Source organism: Saccoglossus kowalevskii, chromosome 19 (genome assembly GCF_978046115.1).
Source record: "Saccoglossus kowalevskii chromosome 19, keSacKowa6.1, whole genome shotgun sequence".
NCBI lineage: Eukaryota > Metazoa > Hemichordata > Enteropneusta > Harrimaniidae > Saccoglossus > Saccoglossus kowalevskii.
In genome coordinates this window covers 16,584,068-16,609,787 of record NC_140659.1, presented here as the reverse complement: position 1 = coordinate 16,609,787, position 25,720 = coordinate 16,584,068, and the positions used below count along the sequence as shown (strand labels likewise).

The following is a 25,720-nucleotide window of genomic DNA, read 5'->3' as shown; positions in this document are numbered from 1 at the left end:
TTCACTGGGTTTTAATTTTGGTATTTTCGCTAAATTAAATCTACATTAACATGTAAAATAACAATAAAACTCAAATAAATAAACTCATTGTTTCCTTGACAAATTTGTGAAATTAAAACACACAGTAAATATGCTCAAAACATCAAATAATGAAATTAAATGACAGTGAAAGTCGATGATTTTACAGTATAGTCTAACTTTGAGGATTTAACTATGTGCTTTGTAGCTGCTTACAAATCTCAGCAATGACGCAGAATTTTTAGATTATTCCACAATGATTTTTGACTTCTTAATTTTATAAACATCTTATATTTGATGTATTTCTATTTCTATAATTATAGAATTCTGATTCTGAAAGCAATCCAATGACTCCTGTTGCATCACCTCTTACTGTGCAAGCTGAATCACACATTCCACCATCATCATCGTTGCTTAGCACCCAACGTTCATATGAATCTGCATCACCTGTTTCCATGACATCCACTTTAAAGAAGGTGTCATCTGCAGAGAGGACTGCATCTCTTGAGAAATCTTTATCTGCGGATGAAAGGTCGTTGACATCTAACATTTCCATAGAAACATCACAAGCTTCATCAATATCAACATCATCACCTTCAAAATCATCTTCGTTGCCGGGGGTGAGTTTCCTCTTTTGTAACTACGGTGCATCAGTTAAAACAAGAAATAATTCTATGCACTCTGCTAATGTTACAAACAATTTGATAATGCAATACATGTAGGAGAGTGATGTCATATAACTCATATTTCTATTTTAAAAACTTTTCTCTGACTCCGAAATATTTTTCATTTTTATTCTTCAGGAAGTGATTGAAGTGACTTTAACTAAACCAGACCGTGGTGGGTTAGGCTTTACGGTAGCTGGAGGTGTAGATTCAGGTGGTTGTTATATTAAAGGAATCGTACAGGATCCTGCTAAATCTGATGGCAGGCTGAGGAAAGGAGATAAACTTATTAAGGTGTGTAAACTGTTTATTAAAGTGACATAGTGATGATGAAGAATCATATTTGATGTGTGGTTAGATGCAAGGTATACAACTTGTATGAAATATTTTTCTTTTAACAAAATTCAAACAAATGTGTGAAAACTGTAATTCTAACACTTTCTATTTATTACTTGGGATTATTTTTTCAATAATATCAAGATTACTTAATCTGATCTTATTAGTCCCCCATTCTGGCGCAGTTCGAAAACCTCTGTGCATCCATGCGTGCTTGTGTTCGGACCTATATCTTAGACATGCCTGGACCGATTACATTCAAACTTTAAACATGCATCATACATAATATTATACATATGCACATCAATTTGTTTCACGATCTGATTCAAGATGGCCGAATGACGGCCATATTTGTGTTAAAAAATCATCCAAATCAAGCATTTCTGGCATTCCAGAATCGGATCTCGGCTTTTTACTCATTATCTTATTTTATTTGCTACATTGTAAGCTACTGTAAAGAACTTTATTGTTGCTATTTTCGCTGAAGTGATGAATCAGTGAAAATTAAATTCAGCAAATATACCTTGTTTCCAATATTTTTTACATTCAACTTGTTAAAAATCAGTGAAAATAAAATCCATACAAAACACCCAAAAATTCTTTTCAGCAAAAATTAATTCCAGTTACAATAAGTATTCTACTGTAACAGTATATTGAATACAAATTTTGCTTACCATCCAAAATTTATTACAGGCTATATTTTTGTTTCTCCCTCAAATTCATACATGTTTTCTATATCGTTACAATTCGCGTTAATGATATAGGCATTGTTCAGTCCACACACTTTAAAATAAATTAATCCACTTAGCGTCGTATAGATCTAATCCAAAGCAGTGAACAGTTCTAGATATAGATAATTACCCCGATTCTTAGAAAGATCCAAGCCCATTCTTACACGTTCTTTTGGACTTTTTGCTATACTGTAGAATACTTTATTTTCGCTTGGAATTTATTTTCACTATTTTCGCTGAAGGGATGCTGAAGGGATCCAGCGAATATACTTTTTTTCCTATGTCTCACATTCAACTCGTCAAAAATCAGTGAAAATAAATTCCATACAAAACACCCAAAAAGCTTTTTCAGCGAAAAATTAATTCCAGCGAAAATTAATTCCAGCTAAAATAAAGTATTTCACAGTATCAATTTCACTATACTATTGTAAGAGTTGTGTCTGAATATCCCAATTGTCTCAGGTTTATTATATGCATCATTAAATTGTGACAAACAAAATCAAACGAGCAGAAATAACACTGAACACACTGCTGCATCATGGAAAATACTTCACCATCATCTGGACAGCCAGATCAAAAGGCTTTTGACCATATTTGAATTGACGTGGATGGTTTTCACGATTTTAGTGCAATACGTTTGATTATGCTCCTCTTTGTGGGGGCACACGGTGATTAAGTGGAAGAAAAACCATGGTGTGTAGCTTGGCAATTTGGTGCATACACGTGTTTTGGTTTTAGCCATATGCACAGTGAATGTGTACTTTGATAACATAATATTTACCCTATCATATATTCAGTGTTTCTGTCAAAAAGAAATGGATGTGGATTAAACTAACCACTTGATATTTTGATACAGGTGAATGGACGTGACATGACCTACATGAGCCATTTTGAAGCCGTCTCTTACCTCCGAACAACTCCGCAAGACGTCAACATAGTAGTCTTACGCTTATTAGAACCGCCATCAATTACACTGGATCAAGTCCCGATATTGAGCATAAAGCACGACAAAACAGAACAGCTTGGCTTAACCTTAAACACAAAAAATAATGGAATATTCATCAGTGATATCGATTCTGGATCGCCAGTACTTAATACTGGGGATATTAAAGTCGGGGATGAAATATACGCCGTTAACGGGAGTATAGTGAAAGGGATGAGTTTGGATGATGTGACGAGACTTTTGAGTGAAAAAGATGGAATAACTAACATACAATTTTTGAGGTAATTATTTCAACATTTTTTTAATTCATAAATCATTATCACAGTATTTCAATCCAATTATTCGTTGTAGCAATTTACAAAATGAAGACTGACAGTGATTTTTCTCAAACTTGAAGCATAACAGGAAAAAATGTGTTTTATCCATCATATCTGTTCAAGCTAATTTTTAAAGGTTCAATGTCAGTACTGCGTATTAGACGACTGTTCCAATATATATCTTGACATTTACCTGCAGCATGTGTGTACTATTTGCTATTCACTCATAGACTATGCTGTATAGCATTAAATGTATGTCACATCAAGGATTTATAAGATTAGAGTATGCAACTTTGATAACCATGTATGTTAATATGCGACAACAATCTGACAAGGAGTAATCTCCCACGATTTACAAACATTTAAAAACAATTCAGTTTCATGCTCGTCAGTTGAACATATTTCTAATCAATTCGAATTGTATCACAGAACATAGTGGGTGCTTGAAATGATTGATTGCTGAAACAGAAATAACTAAAATAATCGCTGCATTAAAAACAAAAAAACGCACATATTACACATTTTACAAATAAGCAATGACATTACCAAAACAGTCAAGAGATGAACACACACAAGTTCTTTCATAAACTCACTATTATGCATTAGAATTTCTAGATACGTTGGTTTCTCCTGCAATTTTCTGATCATTTTGTTGACTTTCTTCAAATCTCGTGTATTCTTTACACCCTTGCTTACTCTCATTTTAGAAATCTTTGCTCACAGTAACATCTAGTAATTTATCATCACAAAAAGTCTTAAACTATCTGTCAGTTAAGTTATAGTTTATGTAAAAGCTAGCCTGTATAAAAATAGGTAGACATTTTGGAGCTTCATCCAGACGCATAAACATCAAAAAAAATTGGCAAAAAATGTGTATCTGCTCATCAGTTTTATAAAAAACGGATAAATTTTTCATCAAAATATTTTAAAAGTAAAAGTTAAATTAATTAAAGTACCTGAATAGCAACAACTAGATTTCATGAATTTTAATTACCGTAGCTCTTGAATATTAAAGAGTTCATGAATAATAATTAGTGACCAGTACTCAAGTCAGCCTGGGTGGAACCCTATATAGTAGTGTCATTTTAGCTTAAAGTGTGAAGGTATGGATGTATTTACCCGTTTAACATAATTCTTTATTGTTAAAATTTTATTTAGTTTGTGAATGCATCTTAATGTTATTTATTACATGTATATGTTGAATGTTGATCAACAAAACAAGCATATTTTTTGAACAAAATTATTTGAGGTTAAATAGTGAAAGGTTTAACCATGTGAAATTTTTATAATAACAGAGGTGGTATCCCAGTTCAAGTTCAGTCACCTGAGTCGTCCATCCCAACAAGTCCCGGAAGTAATGTCACATCGCCAGTCATCTCTCCAGAACCAAGACAACAAACACCATATTCCAAAGATGTTCTGTCTTCACCGGAATATCAATATAAATCAGGAGCAGACTCAGAAATTGATATCGGAGAACTTTCATCATCTTCAGAGAGTGAGGGGGAAGTGGACACGAAAGTGGAAAGTGCTGAGGAACAGCCGAGTAAACCAGCCGCCAATGAACGAGTAAAAGCAATGATTTCATCCATGAACTCGTCCAACAAATCTATTATTAGGACAAAGCAGTATGGAAGAAACAGGACGTTGAGTCGCCAAATTTCTACTGAAAGTGAGGACGAGGTGGTTGCTAGGCAACCAAAAAGAGAGTTGCATCATCAAAAGGAATCTATTGTTGAAATTCATCGAACACAAGAGAATCGAGAATTAAGAAGCCCCAGTCCTGCAGAGGTAAGTTTTTAGGGTGTTTACAGTCTTTATATTGGAAATGTTTTTGGGGTTTTTTTAACCATCCCTGAATGTTTTTTGAAATGCATGAAATCATTGATATATTATTTTGGTGACCTTTGACCTGGATTTGTTTTTGGTTTACAGGGAGGTGTTACCAAATTAGAATTAGAAAAACCGGCTAATGGTGGTTTGGGTTTTAGTCTTATTGGAGGCGAAAAAGGTGGTAAAACTGGTGTGTTTATAAAAACACTCAATCCTGATGGTGTGGCAGGTATTGATGGAAGACTCATGGTTGGAGATAGATTGCTACAGGTGATGTAAAAATAAAAAATTCTATTTCTCAACATTTGAGGGGGTAATTGTGTACTTGAACACTTGGCTGTGGTACATATACGATGTTATCATATACCATATTTGGTCTATTCAAAATGTATGCGCTTGTGTTACAGAAATTTTCTGCTAGTCACAATAAGTACCGTAAAATCTGTATTAGAAGCCGCATTCCTAATAGAAGTCGCACCCATTCTTTTTGAATATTTGAGAACCAAAAATTCATCATTTCTCTTATGTGTAGAGGCTCTAATAGAAGCCACATTCCCACTGTTGCATTGTACCATTTTAATAGAAGCCGCGGTTTCAAATACAGATTTTACAGTAATACTTTTAATGATTTGATATACAGCCAATGCGTTTCAGGTGTTTATATGCACTTCTATTGAACATAATTCTAATAAAGTAAATATGGTAAACAACATTCACAACTGATTTTCCACGCTGAATATTGTTTGTATATGTATTTACACAAACTTAAAAAAACCTATCAATGTGTATGCTCATTTTTTCTTTCACCATATTGATATAAAAAATTTTGACTGAACACTGTGGAATACTTTATTTTCGTTTGGAATTTATTTTTGCCATTTTCGCTGAATGGATGATTCCGTGAAAATAAAATCCAGCGAATATACTTTTTTTCCTATATTTCACATTAAACTCATCAAAAATCAGTGAAAATATATTACATAAAAAATGCCCAAAAAGCCTTTTCAGCGAAAATTTATTCCAGCGAAAATAAAGTATTCCACAGTAACACTCTTATCATGGAACTCTTGGTTTGATTTGCATAGCTGACAACTCACTAAACAGTGTAAGAGGACATTATGCCTAAATCAGTAAAACATTTGTATTCTAGTGAATGCCATCTTGACAGATCTGAACTACTATCCTATGCGCTATTCCTATCATTAGTTTACTTGTCGTCGTAAGCGTAGTGGATTTCTGTAAGACGAATTGCTCATCATTCACATTAGCCATTCGTTTGCCAAGATAAAGTCCCACATCAGTAACTAGGTTCTGCTTCTTAACTCAAGTACTGAATAAATAAAAATAAATGTGTGATTATTGCCTTTTTTAGGTGAACGGTGAAAGTCTTGTTGGAATGACGCATAACAAGGCTGTTGCTATTCTTAGAAAATGCAAAGGAATCGTAAAATTAGCTATATCAAGGTAAGACTCTAGCAGACTCTCTTTCACTTTTTCCTCGATATTGATGCCGCAAGTGAAGGTATTGCAACCTCAATGTAATCATACTCTCCCATGAATCTGTATGTGATTCCGTTGAAAGGTCATGTATTTGACCTCTGTAGAATAGATAAATCTGATTGGACACATCTGTAAACCATGTGCACGATCAAAAAGTTGGCAAAACATATGACAACTGAATTGGTCACATTTGGTCGCTGCGAGATACAAACCAAGAGTGTGTTTGTTAATGAAGTTGAATTGTCTAATTAGACAGAATATTTACAGTATTATTTCACATTTACATTTCTGTACTGTATTACTGTGGAATACTTTATTTTCGCTGGAATTAATTTTCACTGAAAAGGCTTTTTTGGGGTTTTGCTTAAAATTTATTTTCACTGATTTTTGATGAGTTTAATGTGAAATATAGGAATAAAATTATATTCGTGGGATTTTATTTTCACGGAATCATCCCTTCAGCGAAAATAGCGAAAATAAATTCCAAGCGGAAATAAAGTATTCTACAGTATTTATATACAGTGATGGTACTGTGTAGTTTAGATATTCACCTTCCTCTAGTATTTCTGTAGTTATTTGACTTATATAAAAAATTGACTCATTATATAACTCTTTTGTCAATAACCTATTATCACGACCATTGATAGGCTCTCCAAATGACCAATCACATCTAGGCCATCTTTAGGTCATGGGTCATGAGAAACAATGTAGCATATGACCTGCTATGATTTCTTACCAATGTTGAGTGTTCCAGATAACATACAGTGGCTATGTACTATAAAATCAACTTCCCATCATAGCCACACATGTTTATAAACATTGGCTATGATAAAGTGCTGAGACAATGGCTGAATGAACAAAACTTGGCCAGCTCCATTATTAACTTTAAAACATACACCAAGTGTTCTCAAGTATGGTTGCTTCATTTGCATATTAATTAGCATAATTTCAATTCAATCATAATTTATATTATAAGAATATTTGTTTCGTATTTTTTAAACTGTGTATACATATATCTAATTAATTTTGTACTTTATCAACAGAACTCCGCTATCAAGACCATCCAGTAGAATTGGTCAGCCATTAGGGGACCAGACCAATCAGCAAAGCGGTAGCGCTAGTGGTAGCGGTGCCGATAATGAACAAAGACAAGCTGAGATCATGGCTGCATTAATGGCATCAAGGGAATACAGTGAGTATTAAAATAGATAACAAAATTATAGAACAATAGAATTTAGGAATAAATTAATATAATTTTGTCATAGAATAGAATTCATTGATAGAATAATAAAACTTAGTGATAGAACAATTGAATTTAATTTTTATTTATTTACTTTTCTCAAAAATTTTCATGAGGTAAGAATATTTCAACTAAACTCAGTGCTGTTGTATACAAAATAATACTGTAAACCAATTATTGTAAAATTCTTTATTTTTGCCTGTAGCAAATATACCTTTTGTCTTACATTTTACATTCAACTTGTCAAAAATCACATACTGATACTGTAAATGCATTCATTTTTCACTGGGTTTTAATTTCGCTATATTCGCTGGTAAATAAACTCCGCTAAATTAAATCTTTGGGTACATGAAATAACAATAAATCTCCTTGTTTCCTTGACAAATTTGTGAAATTAAAACAGGGAATTGTTCAAAACATCAAAATAGTGAAATTAAATGTCAGCGATAATAAATGGTTACCATTTTACAGTACTCTGCGTCGTTTGATGATAGATTGATTTTCATTGCTACAAAATGTCATGATTGTCACTGATTTGAGAAATTCAAAAAAAAAATTCTTTTGTGAAAATTATCAGTGTTTCAAGAGCAGAAAAAAATATAACAGAAGCTGAAAGTATTACTTAGACCAGTCACCCATGCCTGGTAAAACTTTCTATATTATTGTCTTTCTAGATGCGTCAGATTATAGCGATAATATGGCATTCAGTTCATCAGTATCACTACGCGACAGTGGCAGAGTACGCTCGCATAGCTCTGGTCATGTCACCGACAGCGACAATAATGATGACTTGCCGGGTAATTCATCTAGTCATAAGAAACCTAAAACCAAACAGAAGCGTGGTGCTGAGAGTGGTGGTGAATCAAGTCCATGGATGAGTGATATTGACTTACCATTGGATGACAGCAATCCGTCTTCTCCCAAGGCAAATGCTTCAAGTATTGTTAGTGATAGTCAGTTGTTGCGTATGTCTCTTGTTACGACTGTCCATAATGGATACTACACCGGTACTAGTTTGCTCAAATCTGTCAACAATTTGAAAAAGAAGATTGAAAAGCAAGATCCAGCAGAAGAATACAAGGTATGATTAGAAATATTAACTTTTTCTAACAATTTTTAACTTTGACCTCATTCACCATTTTTGTCAACTTTGACCCTTATTTTTATCACCATTTTTGTCAACTTTGACCCTTATTTTTATCACCATTATTGTCAACTTTGACCCTTATTTTTATTACCATTATTGTCAACTTTGACCCTTATTTTTATCACCATTATTGTCAACTTTGACCCTTATTTTTATTACCATTATTGTCACCTTTGACCCTTATTTTTATCACCATTTTTGTCAACTTTGACCTTATTTTTATCACCATTTTTGTCAACTTTGATCCTTATTTTTAATTCCCATTGTCAACTTTGAACCTTATTTTTATTCCCATTTTTCAACTTTGACCCTTATTTTTAGCAAGATTGTTAGATTTAACTTTTATAATTTTTCCCACAAATGTTAACTTCTGTAATTTTTGACGAAGTAGTCCTGTTGTGTACATTATCATTTGCATAAAAAATAATAACCACATTTCAAAATATTGTACAAAAATCTCTAGTAATACTGTATTCAGAATATTTGGTTTAAAATTAACCTTGACTTGAATAACTTTATCTAACTTTAGATGAACAGGCCCAATCAAATGTTTCCAAAATCTCAAATCTGAGAGTAAAAAAAACAAGCGAATTGTCCTTTTTTTAATTGGTGAATTGGTGTGAATTTTTTTTGATTTGACATTCTCTATAAAGGTGATTGATATTGTTGCTAATGGCGAAAGATTAATATGTAATTTCTCATTATTCTTGTCTTTTTAGCAACTTCGTCTTGTGAAAGCCGTAGATGATTGTGAGACTGCCAAGTTACCTGTAAATAAAGATAAGAATAGATACCGGAATGTACTGCCATGTAAGTCTAGCAATGTACTAAATATGACTTAATCTGGGAATTTATTTTAGTTATATTTGCTCAATAGAAATGTACATAAACTAAAAAATGATTTTATTAGTCTCCGTTCGAACGAAGTCCGAAAACGGGGACTTATAATTCGTTCTTCGTCCTTCCGTTCGTGCGTCAGTCCGTCCAGAGTCATATTTCAGAATCCTGTGGACCGATTCTGTACATTCTTTGCATGTGCCTAGTACTTTATGTGGGACATATGCACATGCAGTGGTTTAGCGATTTGATTCAAAATGGCCGACTGGCAGCCATCTTGTTTTTTTGAAAATGTTGTATTTTGGACATGCTTTGACAGTTTTCATTCAAACTTGGTACATAGATTATACATGTTGGAATACATGTCCATGACGATTTATTTCACAATTGGATCAAAGATTGCCGACTGGCAGCCATCTTGTTTTTTGAAAATGTCGTATTTTGGACATGCTTTGTCAGTTTTTATTCAAATTTAGTACATAGATCATACATGTTAGGATACATGTCCCCGACCGTTCGTGAGTTCCTGAGTCTGTCCGTCCGTCCGTCCTTGCGTCAGTCTGTCCAAGGTCATATTTCAGAATCGTATGGACCAATTCCGTGCATTCTTTGCATGTGCCTAGTACCTTATTTAGGACATATGCACATGCAGTGGTTTAGCGATTCGATTCAAAATGGCCGACTGGCAGCCATCTTGTTTTTTGAAAATGTTGTATTTTGGACATGCTTTGTCAGTTGTCATTCAAACTTGGTACATAGATTATACATGTTTGGATACATGTCCATGACAATTTATTTCGCAATTGGATTAAAGATGGTCGACTGGCAGGCATCTTGTTTTTTTTTTTTATGCGGTATCTTGGACGTGCTCTGTCAGTTTTCATTCAAATTTGGCACAAACATGTACTTTATACATGTTTCAAAATCTGGTCAAGGATGGTCGATTGACAGCCATCTGACTTTTTGGCCTTACTACTATATTTCCACAATTTATTTACCATTTTCATTCGTATTTGGCACATACATCATACATATCAGTGTGTTTCATAATCAGATCAAAGATGGCCGAATAACGGCTGTTTTTATTTTTGGCCATATTACTACTACACGGAACACGTGTTTTGATCTGTTATATATGCCACTTGGAACTCAAGTTTCAAGGACACGCTTGCGACAACCCCTCCGCTTTAATATGACGAGCACAAAGAGAACTTTCAAAAATTTAACGGGGACTGTTGTATTATGACCATGCCTGTCATTTACGTAGCGCATACACTACTAACATCATTCCTGCATTTGCAATTGCAACAAGTTGATCAAAACAGAAACAGAAAAATATTATGTTACAATTCTGTAATATTTCCTGCATAGAAGCATGATTCGTCTTAGTATTATTGCTCTGAAATACAAGTTTGATAATCTGACCTCTTCACCGACATCAACCATTCAACAAATTCCAGCTTAAATATGCCATTGCCCCTAGCTTTTCTGGACTGTGAATCTCTCTGTATATTCCTGTTCTAAGCCATGTACTGTATTTTCACTTGGAATTAATTTTTGCTATTTTCGCTGAGGTAATGATTCAGTGAAAATATAATCCAGCGAATACATGTATACCTTTTTTTCTATATTTTACATTCAACTCGCCAAAAATCAGTGAAAATAAATTCCATACAAAACACCCAGAAAGTTTGTGCAGCAAAAATTAATTCCAGTTAAAATAAAGTATTTAACAGTATTATTGCATTTGCATCAATTGTAATCACATACCATCAAACATACATACAATATAACGCTAAACACAAGATTCAAACTCCTGATCACGAAAAACGCCTCACTGACGAACACACTCTCCACCACACTACACTCACAAGCCTGAAAAGCACAGCTCCAAAGTGATGTCTCTTACTTTACAGATGACGCTACCAGAGTGACATTGATAGATGGTAGGACCAGTGACTACATCAATGCTAGTTTTATACGTTGGAGTGTTGGTAACTCACCATATCATTACATAGCTTGTCAAGGTCCATTGCCGCATACCACTGGTGACTTTTGGCAAATGATATGGGAACAAAAAGTAGAGGTCATTGCTATGGTAACCATGGATATGGAGAATGGAAAGGTAATGATGCTTTTTTTTAATTGACATCTTGCCCAGTCAAATTTTGTTAATGTGTGCACTTTTTTTATAAGAAAGAAAAAATATTTTTGTGGAGAATAAAATCCAAACATAGTATCATAATCTTACGTTCTATTATAATTTCTATAAATATCTAGAATTATATATAAAAATATGAAATACATTTGGACTGTTTGTTTTGATAAAATAATGTTCTGTTTTTTTTTTTTTTGCTAAGGTGAAATGTCATCGTTATTGGCCAGATTCTGTTGACACACCAATGATACTCCAAGGTCGCTATGAAATCCAGATGACTTCCTTGCAAACACTGGAAAATTTTGACATCAGACGAATCTCTATGAGTGACATGAAGGTAAGTTTTTGACATTTCCAATGTGTAAATCTATATAAGGGCAACTTTTTTGAATATTCATGACCTTTCAAGTGTGTAATTCTATATAAGGGTAACCTATTTGAATATTCATAAAATTTCCTATATGTAAACCTATAAAAGGGTAACCTATTTGAATATTCATGACATTCCAGTATGTAAATCTATAAAAGGACAACCTATTTGAATATTTATGACATTCCAGTATGTAAATCTATAAAAGGACACCCTATTTGAATAATCATGACATTCTAGTATGTAAATCTATAAAAGGACAACCTATTTGAATATTCATGACATTCCAGTATGTAAATCTGTATAAGGGTAACCTATTTGAATATTCATGACATTCCTGTATGTAAATCTATAAAAGGACAACCTATTTGAATATTCATGACATTCCAGTATGTAAATCTGTATAAGGGTAACCTATTTGAATATTCATGACATTCCAGTATGTAAATCTGTATAAGGACAACCTATTTGAATATTCATGACATTCCAGTATGTAAATCTATATAAGGACAACCTATTTGAATATTCATGACATTCTAGTATGTAAATCTATATAAGGACAACCTATTTGAATATTCATGACATTCCAGTATGTAAATCTATATAAGGGCAATCTATTTGAATATTCATGACATTCCTGTATGTAAATCTATATAAGGGCAACCTATTTGAATATTCATGACATTCCAGTATGTAAATCTGTATAAGGGTAACCTATTTGAATATTCATGACATTCCAGTATGTAAATCAATATAAGGACAACCTATTTGAATGTTCATGACATTCCAGTATGTAAATCTATATAAGGACAACCTATTTGAATATTCATGACATTCCAGTATGTAAATCTGTATAAGGGTAACCTATTTGAATATTCATGACATTCCAGTATGCAAATCTGTATAAGGTTAACCTATTTGAATATTCATGACATTCCAGTATGTAAATCTATATAAGGGCAACCTATTTGAATATTCATGACATTCCTGTATGTAAATCTATATAAGGGCAACCTATTTGAATATTCATGACATTCCAGTATGTAAATCTGTATAAGGGCAACCTATTTGAATATTCATGACATTCCAGTATGTAAATCTGTATAAGGACAACCTATTTGAATATTCATGACATTCCAGTATGTAAATCTGTATAAGGGCAACCTATTTGAATATTCATGACTTTCCAGTATGTAAATCAATATAAGGACAACCTATTTGAATATTCATGACATTCCAGTATGTAAATCTATATAAGGACAACCTATTTGAATATTCATGATCTTGCCAGTTTATAAATCTATATAAGGGCAAAATATTCGAATATTCATGACATTCCAGTATGTAAATCTATATAAGGGCAACCTATTTGAATATTCATGACATTCCTGTATGTAAATCTATATAAGGGCAACCTATTTGAATATTCATATGCAGTCTTTACCATCCTTATAACTGAACTTTCTTCCCATATTTGGGTCACCTAATTAAAATGCAAAGTATGGTACCTTTCATTTCTTTATTTGGTATACTATTATCTATTTATTGCCATATTTGTAATATGAATTATTAATTTTTGCAGACTGGCAAAGAATGGCGCTTGACACATCTTAACTATACCACATGGCCGGATCACGGTGTTCCAGTATCTGGTTTACCATTGGTTCGTTACATGCGGTATATGCGTAAGATTCATCATTCTGGACCTATAGTTGTGCATTGTAGCGCTGGGATTGGACGGACTGGCACTGTCATCACAATTGACTTGATACTAGCTATGATAGAACGAGATTTGGATGTAAGTATTCTAATAATATATAACCTCAACGTGCACAGCTGATTGGGTTTGTTTTACTATAACACTACATCATGGGATTAATTCATAGACATTTGATAATTCTAAAAATAATTCATAAATAAATTAAATCGATTAATTCATAAAGACAAACATGATGAGGCAAACTAAAATAGCTACGAGTGTATTTATAAATGTTCTGGCATTGAAATAATTTCACTATGACTTCTCTATATTCAGGCAATGAAGTAATTTAAGATTCAACTCAAAGAAAAGTAGTGCAGTAAGAGTAGACAATATCTTTATCATCTGTGAAAATTGTATTATTGTGACAATTGCTATTAGTATTATCAAATGTTTTGAAGAGTAGAATGCAGTAATAAAATAGTGCCTGCAAGCAACTCCCAGTCGACAATTGTCATGTGATCTTTGACCTCTTGTATGACCTCTAAAGGTCACACATCCTGGTAAATGTTATACCGAAATATTTAAACCATTTTATGATCTTCAATCACTACAGCTTCCATTCTTTGGAATATTACCCCGGTAATTGAGAAATTCTCATTAAAATTGAATGTATGATCTTTAGGGGTCATGCATAAAGCTTGTTGCTGAGATAATCTGCCACTATCTTTGTTTATTTGTTTACAGTTCAGTATTTATGAGATTGTACAAGGCCTAAGACAACAGCGACAAGGCATGATACAAACTAAGGTAAGTCTATACAGTAAAATACTTTATTTTCGCTTGGAATTAATTTTCGCTATTTTCACTGAAGGAATAATTCAGTGAAAATAAATCCAACGAATATACTTTTTTTTTTCTATATTCTACATTCAACTCGTCAAAAATCAGTGAAAATACATTCTATACAAATCACCCAAAAAGTCTTTTCAGCGAAAATTAATTGTATGTACAGCATTCATTCGTCATATCAGGAGTACTATTGCAGATATAGACATTCACACTAGATCTGATCAAAATATTTTATGAATATATGCCATGTGACCTTATTAAAAATGCATAAACATCATATCTGGACCACAAGTAGAGATATTTTACTAGTGCTTTATTGAAGACATTGAACTCAAGATCTAATGACCATATATGGTCATGTAACCTCATTAAAATGCATAACTATCATATCTGGATCACTATAATTGCTGATATAGGTGTTCAACTAGTGCTTTATTGTAGACATTGTGCACAAGATCTAATCAACATATTTAATGACCATATATGATCATGTGACCTCATTAAAAATGTATAACTATTATATCTAGATCACTATAGATGCAGATAGATTTTCAACTAGTGCTTTATTGAAGACATTGGGTTCACAATCTGTTTAACATTTTTAATAACCATATATGGTCATGTGGTCTCATTAAAATGCATAAATATCATATCTGAAGCACTATATAGACCCTAAAACAGTGCTTGCAATAAAGATGCCATGGATTCTGGCATCTGTCCCTTGAAATTGAATTTGTATTGATGAATTAAATAATCAACCTCCATAAAACGAACACCTGTCTGAAAGTACCATGGATAGTCACTATAAACAGGTTGAACTGTAATTAAAAATGTTGTGCAACATATGTATCCAATCAGAAATTAACAAAAATATTTATTTTTGTTTTTTCATCAGGACCAATATATCTTCTGTTACAAGACAATTTTAGAAGTTTTACAATCCCTTTGAAGACCTTTAAATATTCCAGGTCATTTTTTCGAATATGCAAAAGAAAATATTGAATGACAGTGTATGGTAGAGAGACTTTAAGTGGGTTGTGTGGTCGCATTAGTGGTAGCAACCTACATGGTGTGATGTAATATTAAATGCCGAAAAGTTACAATACAATGTTTTTGCTGCATGGCAACACTAATCTTTAAGATATTATTGGAATACATTTTGTTACTAAAGAATGGAAAATGAACAATACTCTCATCCTCAAATGTATCCTATGCATCATTGTTTCCATGGAAACATTTTACATGCCAAAACATCCTGAACAGTCAGTATATGCCTAATCATTTTCCACTGCCACCTTTTCTTTGTTGAAAAGTTTTCTTTGTTAATCTTATGTAATTTATTCATACATGTAACATACATTGTAATTGCAACAAACTTTGTAAATTACTGTATATCTGATGTTGATTATGTTTTAGTTTTTGTTCATGTACATTTTTATTAAAATACATTGTTTCTGTACAAACAATATGAAATCATTTTAATTATTATCGACTTGAATTTGTATATAGAACATGTGTTGTGTTAGAAGATCAATCAATTTAAATTTATAACTACAAATTGTACGGCTTGTACAACATTTTTTAAGCTGAATTTGTAAAGTTATTCAAAACTTTCTTTGTAGTTGTTGACTTGTATAAACATATATTGTTCATTGTTATATTTTTGTATTCCAAGTTTGTGAGGTTATTACTGAAACTTTCTATTCTCATAGAGGTATTCCTAGATCTATGTTACTGTACTTTTTATTGTAAAGCTATTATTAATAGGTGTCATATTTATTGTGTGTTCAATTTATCGAACTATATTTAACTATAAGGTTATGATGCTACATTACCCTAAATATATTTTATATATATAGTATTTTTAGTAAATACCTATTAGTGTTTCACACTCAGTAAATACTTTCAGTACATTCAATATACAAGTATTTTCAGTACCTTCAAATTCAAAGTAATTTTTTGTATTTTAAATAGTACATTCGATATCTTTTAGTACCTTCAATTAATACGCACCTTTAATACCTTAAAATTAGTACTTTTAGTACCTTAATAATATATAAGTACTTTTAAAACCTTGAATATATAATTACTTTTGGTAAAATAGTGATAGACTAATTATGTATCTGTAATCATGTTCATGTTACCTTATATTTGCTTGGTTGATGTATTTTGATGAAATAAGTTTGCATATTCACACTTCCATTAAAGTGAATGTTAATGTGTTTTGCTTTCAAAGAAATTAAATTTAATTTTACTACATATACAAAAACATTTTTTTTTTCAATTTACGGTGCTATACCTAAAATCAGATTAGCTTTGATGTTAATTTGATGTTCCCGTGCTGATTCCATCCCTTAATGAATATCTAGTGTAATATCCCATAATATATACTACCTGTGATTTCTAATATTTAATGTCTTAATCTAATAATTATTTTTATTATTATTATTCTATGATTTGTTCCATCCAGAATTAGTATTCGTTTTTGAGTGCATGTAAGAAATGTCGTAATTGTTTCTTTAAAAAATTTTGTTTTGCTATAAACGGGCATACCTTCTAAAATATGTTTTTAATATATATAATAAATATAAAAACAGCATTAACAATACTTGGACTTTTTAACATTCTTCCAAATTGTGCTTTTAAATGTGTGCTTTTCAATTATGTAATTTGTCAACACTGGAAAGCATTTTCGGGAGCTGAAGTCTTTCTTGCCATTTCATTTTGGGTAACTTAATTTTTAACAAATTTTCGTTTATTATTGCTAATTAAAAAACTATGCTTTCATTTCCATTACCGAAACTTTAATGTCTGTCAAATACTTTATTGTTTCAATGTTTTGTTAATGTGCAAAATGGCCACAGTACACATGGCAGTGCTCATTGTTGAGAATTTAACACATAATTCATCAGTGGTGTAAACTATGATAAAAATTGTTGAATATTGTATTTCTTTGTTGCCACACATCAACGTGTACACATGCATACTAGGAATGCGATACTGAAGATACAGAACGTTGCATTTGTGTGTTGTATGTATATGACACTAATACTAGTGAGCAGGTTTAAATATGCACTCAGAGATTACTCCTATTTATTGACGTATGGAATCTATTTGTGTGACATATGTGATGATGAGAATAATAACAATTTGCAGGTTTATTGAGGTCTTGAAACTAATATGTGACTATGACAATAAGAATATGGGCAATGTGTAGATGATAGTATGTGTTGGCAAAAATTATTAGAAAATGAAATTTGAGTAAACCATCGCCAACATTTAGACCTGCTTAACACAGTTGGTATGTTTATATTAGTGGCATTTGAAGAGTTGCATATTTCTTGCTCGTTCAGATGATCAAATATTTTCATAATAGACTCTGAGTACAACACAAGTTATGTAGGACATGTGCATACATCACATTCAAATAGTGCCCATCACATGAATGGCTCACTCACATGAAATTCCAGGTTGTCTCTGGCTTATCCACTGCAGACAAACCAACATATTTTCAATTTTTTCGATGATTCTATGTATTAAAATGTTTTAGTTAATTAATTTTCAATGTCTATTTTTATTTATTTTATTAATATCTGCAAGTTCTGAGAATTTATTTCATTTTTACTTCTATAATAAATGCATTATATGGTCTGATATAGAAATGTCTTCCATTGTTTTGTTTTGTTACAGGTAAGCTGTAATAACTTGCATGCCTTGTTTTGTCTTATGTAAAATGTTCACTTATGCCATTGTGCCCCTACAACAGTTCCCATACTATAGGCAAATGTCAATGTAATATTTGTCCACATGCTTTGAATAATTCTATCTTTCCAAGAACTTATACATTACCCAAACTATCTTTCCAAGAACCTATACATTACCCAAGCTATCTTTCCAAGAACTTATACATTAACCAAACTTACTTTCCAAAAACCTATACATTACCCAAACTATCTTTCCAAGAACTTATACATTATCCAAACTATCTTTCCAAGAACCTATACATTACCCAAGCTATCTTTCCAAGAACTTATACATTACCCAAACTTACTTTCCAAAAACCTATACATTACCCAAATTTCTTTTTTAAAGTACATATACATTACCCAGCTTTCTTTCCAAGAACCTATACATTACCCAAGCTATCTTTCCAAGAACTTGTACCTTAACCAAGCTTACTTTCCAAGAACCTATACATTACCCAAACTTACTGTCCAAGAACCTATACATTACCCAAGCTATCTTTCCAAGAACTTGTACATTACCCAAACTTACTTTCCAAAAACCTATACATTACCCAAATTTCTTTTTTAAAGTACATATACATTACCCAGCTTTCTTTCCAAGAACCTATACATTACCCAAGCTATCTTTCCAAGAACTTATACATTACCCAAACTTTCTTTTCAAAAACCTATACATTACCCAAACTATCTTTCCAAGAACCCATACATTACCCAAAATTCTTTTCTGAAGAACCTATAAATTACCCAAACTTTCTTTCCAAAAACCTATAAATTACCCAAACTATCTTTCCAAAAACCTATACATTACCCAAGCTATCTTTCCAAGAACTTATACATTACCAAAATTTATTTTTTTAAAGAACATATACATTACCCAACTTTCTTTCCAAGAACCTATACATTACCCAAGCTATCTTTCCAAGAACCCATACATTACCCAAACGTACTTTCCAAGAGCCTATACATTACCCAAACTTACTTTCCAAGAACATATACATTACCCAAACTTACTTTCCAAAAACCTATACATTACCAAAGCTTTCAAGAACCTGTACATTATACAGCTTTCTTTCCAAGAAACTATACATTACCCAGCTTTCTTTCCAAGAACCTATACATTACCCAAGCTATCTTTCCAAGAACGTATACATTACCCAAACTTACTTTCCAAGAACCTGTACATTACCCAAGCTATCTTTCTAAGAACTTATACATTAACCAAACTTACTTTCCAAGAACATATACATTACCCAAACTTACTTTCCAAAAACAATACATTACCAAAGCTTTCAAGAACCTATACATTACCAAAGCTATCTTTCTAAGAACTTATACATTAACCAAATTTACTTTCCAAGAACATATACATTACCCAAACTTACTTTCCAAAAACCTATACATTACCAAAACTTTCAAGAACCCATACATTACCCAAAATTCTTTTCTGAAGAACCTATAAATTACCCAAACTTTCTTTCCAAAAACCTATAAATTACCCAAACTATCTTTCCAAAAACCTATAAATTACCCAAACATTCTTTCCAAGAACCTATACATTACCCAACTTTCTTTCCAAGAACCTATACATTACCCAAGCTATCTTTCCAAGAACCCATACATTACCCAAACTTACTTTCCAAGAACCTATACATTACCCAAACTTACTTTCCAAGAACCTATACATTACCCAAGCTATCTTTCTAAGAACTTATACATTAACCAAACTTACTTTCCAAGAACATATACATTACCCAAACTTACTTTCCAAAAACCTATACATTACCAAAGCTTTCAAGAACCTGTACATTATCCAGCTTTCTTTCCAAGAAACTATACATTACCCAGCTTTCTTTCCAAAAACCTATACATTACCCAAGCTATCTTTCCCAGAACGTATACATTAACCAAACTTACTTTCCAAGAACCTATACATTACCCTAACTTACTTTCCAAGAACCTATACATTACCCAAGCTATCTTTCTAAGAACTTATACATTAACCAAACTTACTTTCCAAGAACATATACATTACCCAAACTTACTTTCCAAAAACAATACATTACCAAAGCTTTCAAGAACCTATACATTACCCAAGCTATCTTTCTAAGAACTTATACATTAACCAAACTTACTTTCCAAGAACATATACATTACCCAAACTTACTTTCCAAAAACCTATACATTACCAAAACTTTCAAGAACCTATACATTACCCAAAATTCTTTTTTAAAGAACCTATAAATTACCCAAACTTTCTTTCCAAGAACCTATACATTACCCAAACTTACTTTCCAAGAACCTATACATTACCCAAACTTACTTTCCAAGAACCTATACATTACCCAAACTTACTTTCCAAAAACCTATACATTACCAAAGCTTTCAAAAACCTATACATTTACCCAGCTTTCTTTCCAAGAAACTATACATTACCCAAACTTACTTATTATTCCAAGAAACTACACAGTACTCAAACTCACTTTTTATGAACCTATAATTACCCAGACTTACTTTCCAAGAACCCATACATTACCCAAAATTATTTTTTGAAGAACCTATAAATTACCCAAACTTTCTTTCCAAGAACTTATACATTACCCAAGCTATCTTTCCAAGAACTTATACATTAACCAAACTTACTTTCCAAGAACATATACATTACCCAAACTTACTTTCCAAAAACCTATACATTACCAAAGCTTTCAAGAACCTATACATTACCCAGCTTTCTTTCCAAGAAACTATACATTACCCAAACTTACTTTCCAAAAACCTATACATTACCAAAACTTTCAAGAACCTATACATTACCCACAATTCTTTTCGAAGAACCTATAAATTACCCAAACATTCTTTCCAAGAACCTATACATTACCCAAACTTACTTTCCAAGAACCTATAAATTACCCAAACATTCTTTCCAAGAACCTATACATTACCCAAACTTACTTTCCAAAAAACCTTTACACTACCCAAACTATCTTTCCAAGAAACTACACAGTACTCAAACTCACTTTTTATGAACCTATAATTACCCAAACTTACTTTCCAAGAACCTATGCATTACCCAAGCTATCTTTCTAAGAACTTATACATTAACCAAACTTACTTTCCAAGAACATATACATTACCCAAACTTACTTTCCAAAAACAATACATTACCAAAGCTTTCAAGAACCTATACATTACCCAAGCTATCTTTCTAAGAACTTATACATTAACCAAACTTACTTTCCAAGAACATATACATTACCCAAACTTACTTTCCAAAAACCTATACATTACCAAAACTTTCAAGAACCCATACATTACCCAAAATTCTTTTCTGAAGAACCTATAAATTATAATAATAATAATAATAATAACTTTATTTAATTAAGCGCAACAATTCCAACATATGAAGATCAAAGGCGCTGATACAATAAACAATCAGTCAAATATTAAAAGCACATTTAAATAAGTGCGTTTTCAGTCTGGATTTAAAAATGTCTACTGAAGGACTAGAACGAACAGACAGAGGTAATTCATTAAAAAGTTTAGGACCTAAATTTTCAAAAGCACGGTCTTTGTATAACACCTTGGACTTTTTACTACACACCTGACGAGTTTTAATAAGAAACTTTGATTCAGATCTTAAACTACGACTAGGTACATAAAATTCGATTAATTCACATAGATAATTTGGGGCAAAACCATACAAAGATTTATACACTAGTAAAAGTAATTTGAAATTGATTCTTTGTACAACTGGTAACCAATGAAGTTTAATAAAAAAGTCTGTAATGTGGTCATATTTTCGAGCACGAGTGACAAGGCGGGCTGCTGCATTTTGTACACGAATAAGAGGTTTTATCTTAGTTACAGGGAGACCAGACAATAATGAATTACAGCTGTCTAAGCGAGAAGATATGAATGCATGTACCAACTTTTCAGTATCAGATTGGGATAATGATTTACGAATACGATTAATATTTCTTAGATGGGAATATCCAGATCTACAAATAGTAGAAATGTGTGTTTCCATAGATAGCTGCGAATCAAACAAGACACCTAAGTTTCTAGCACTTGACGAAGCAGTAACCAATTCTTCACCAATTGCGATACTAGAGAAAGGACACGAGTCTTGTGAGAATCTCCGAGACGACATGCACACAAATTCAGTTTTCGACACATTCAAAAGTAGGAAATTACAAGACATCCAATCGCTAACGTCTTGAATACATGTCTGAAGTATCACCCGGGCGCGAATTTGATCATCTTCAGAAACCGATAAATAAATCTGTGTGTCATCGGCGTAAAAATGATATTTTACGCCGTGACGTCGCAATAACTCGCCCAATGGACGCATGTACATTGAGAACAATAATGGCCCTAAGACGGAGCCCTGTGGAACACCGGTTTCTAATATAGACGTCATATCAGAAAATACATTTCCAATTTTCACTTTTTGAATGCGGTTACTCAAATACGACTCAAACCATTTGATGATGAGACCATTTAAACCAAAATTTGATCTCAACCTATCGATGAGAATCCTGTGATTCACAGTATCAAAAGCGGCTGAAAGATCCAAAAGTACGAGAGCAACTGAATTCTTAGAATTATCAATACTGCATAGTACATCGTTAGCGACCCGCAAAAGAGCCGTTTCAGTGCTATGTGCGGTCCGATACGCTGATTGAAACTCTTCATACAACGAATAATTCTCTAAATGTTGTTTCACTCTGGATGCAACGACACGTTCAAGGACTTTAGATATAAAAGACAAATTAGAAATCGGTCGATAATTTTTCAGCATGTTTGAATCCAACGATGCTTTCTTGAGCAGAGGTTTAATCAGCGCACATTTCATTTTCTCAGGAACACTTCCAGTGCGAAGTGATTCATTTATGATATCTGTTATAGGTGAAAGCAGGATAGAAAGGATCTTTTCATCTTTTAATATATTAGTGGGTAAACAGTCCAAATCGCACGAAACCGACGACGATTTTTTTATAATTTTAATTATTTCATCCTCCGTGGCTGGTTCAAAACATTTCAATTCATCACCAGAGAACTTGTGCAGTTCGTTAAAACGGTTTCCATTCAATAAATTTAGATTTAGTCCTTGATTGATTTTCTTAATCTTATCCACGAAAAACATGCTAAAACGATTCGCTAAATTAATTTTGTTATCGTGAATCGGCAACGCATTCAAATTATTTGTCGAGCCTAGAAGACCATTTACCCAAACTTTCTTTCCAAAAACCTATAAATTACCCAAACTATCTTTCCAAAAACCTATACATTACCCAAGCTATCTTTCCAAGAACTTATACATTACCAAAATTTATTTTTTAAAGAACATATACATTACCCAACTTACTTTCCAAGAACATATACATTACCCAAACTTACTTTCCAAAAACCTATACATTACCAAAGCTTTCAAGAACCTGTACATTATCCAGCTTTCTTTCCAAGAAACTATACATTACCCAGCTTTCTTTCCAAGAACCTATACATTACCCAAGCTATCTTTCCAAGAACGTATACATTAACCAAACTTACTTTCCAAGAACCTATACATTACCCAAACTTACTTTCCAAGAACCTATACATTACCCAAGCTATCTTTCTAAGAACTTATACATTAACCAAACTTACTTTCCAAGAACATATACATTACCCAAACTTACTTTCCAAAAACAATACATTACCAAAGCTTTCAAGAACCTATACATTACCCAAGCTATCTTTCTAAGAACTTATACATTAACCAAACTTACTTTCCAAGAACATATACATTACCCAAACTTACTTTCCAAAAACCTATACATTACCAAAACTTTCAAGAACCTATACATTACCCAAAATTCTTTTCGAAGAACCTATAAATTACCCAAACTTTCTTTCCAAGAACCTATATATTACCCAAACTTACTTTCCAAGAACCTATAAATTACCCAAACATTCTTTCCAAGAACCTATACATTACCCAAACTTACTTTCCAAAAAACCTTTACACTACCCAAACTATCTTTCCAAGAAACTACACAGTACTCAAACTCACTTTTTATGAACTTATAATTACCCAAACTTACTTTCCAAGAACCCATACAATACCCAAAATTCTTTTCTGAAGAACCTATAAATTACCCAAACTTTCTTTCCAAGAACCTATACATTACCCAAACTTACTTTCCAAGAACCTATACATTACCCAAACTTACTTTCCAAGAAACTACACAGTATTCAGACCCACTTTTCATGAAACTATAATTACCCAAACTTTTTTTTTAAAAAACCTTTACGTTACTCGAACTTTTTTTCAAAAACCTATACATTACCCAAAACATCTTTCCAAGAACATATACGTTACTCAAACTTTCTTTGCAAAAACCTATGCTACGTGGATATTTGATTTTTTTATATTTATCTGTATCTGACCACGATCAATAAGTTAATGAATTATTCACTTTTTCCGACTGGTTTGATATAAAGATTTTCTTACACAGTTATTGATACAAGAAACTTCATCTGATGTAGGTCACCTCCCAAATCGCGTTAAGGTCTCGTAGAATTAGTTCACCTTCTTTGTAAGATTTGTCCTCTAGTGGTGAAGCGCTTCTAGACGTAATTTATAAGTGTTGACACGAACACCACTCAACGCGTTGATATTATGTTTTTATGACGAAAGACTAAACAAGCCAAACACAATTGTCGGTTTGAACGATATTGCTTTTACCCATCTACGTCATTTTGACGTCACAGATTCACTTGGTCATAGACTTATATGAATGGTGTTTAGTACTTATATGCTGCTTTCTAGTAAGGTGCTCTGACCAGAGATTGTAATCATCAACAATCAGTTTGGCTACTACAGTCAGACAGTATCTTCCACCAGCTGATCCGTCGTTTATCTCATCACGCTATATCTTTCTCGTGGGGTACGGAAGACAAGCCACATTTTTATGTATGTGTTGCCAGGAAAATATATAAAAAAAGTTCTTTACATTCTACGGACCAAGGGCAAGGAAGATTGGGCAAACCCACCATAATTTGCAGTGGCGGATCCAGCAAAATGTATTGGGGGACAAGCTTCGCTTAAGATATACGGAGCGAAAATCGCAGAGAAGCTATGTGTAATCCAGATGATATGAATCGTTATGCGTTTGGGGGGCCATGGCACCCCTGGCCCCCCTCTGGATCCGCCACTGATAATTTGTTCACCTTAAGAACTGGTTATCTTCGTTAGGAGAATTGAGCACGTGTCGTTTTCTAGTGAACGTTCTTCACGTAACAGACATACAAGTGTCTCTCGTGGATTTGTTTCCTTTCAAGCTACC

At 32.7% G+C, this 25,720-nt stretch overlaps 1 protein-coding gene across 1 annotated transcript in view; it reads left to right on the top strand.

Annotated features, from left to right (window-relative positions):
- The window catches only part of LOC100374560 (tyrosine-protein phosphatase non-receptor type 13-like), a 58,064-nt gene extending 39,756 nt beyond the window's left edge, over nt 1–18,308 (top strand). The window contains exons 25-38 of the mRNA XM_085493718.1: nt 342–638; nt 822–977; nt 2,607–2,974; nt 4,306–4,801; nt 4,946–5,113; nt 6,216–6,307; nt 7,387–7,535; nt 8,258–8,664; nt 9,450–9,540; nt 11,484–11,692; nt 11,928–12,062; nt 13,678–13,893; nt 14,542–14,604; nt 15,542–18,308. Coding sequence (XP_085349844.1) covers nt 342–638; nt 822–977; nt 2,607–2,974; nt 4,306–4,801; nt 4,946–5,113; nt 6,216–6,307; nt 7,387–7,535; nt 8,258–8,664; nt 9,450–9,540; nt 11,484–11,692; nt 11,928–12,062; nt 13,678–13,893; nt 14,542–14,604; nt 15,542–15,595 — 2,901 coding nt within the window. The 3' untranslated portion in view covers nt 15,596–18,308. The remainder of the gene's footprint in view (nt 1–341; nt 639–821; nt 978–2,606; nt 2,975–4,305; nt 4,802–4,945; nt 5,114–6,215; nt 6,308–7,386; nt 7,536–8,257; nt 8,665–9,449; nt 9,541–11,483; nt 11,693–11,927; nt 12,063–13,677; nt 13,894–14,541; nt 14,605–15,541) is intronic.
- Nucleotides 18,309–25,720: the final 7,412 nt, after the last annotated feature.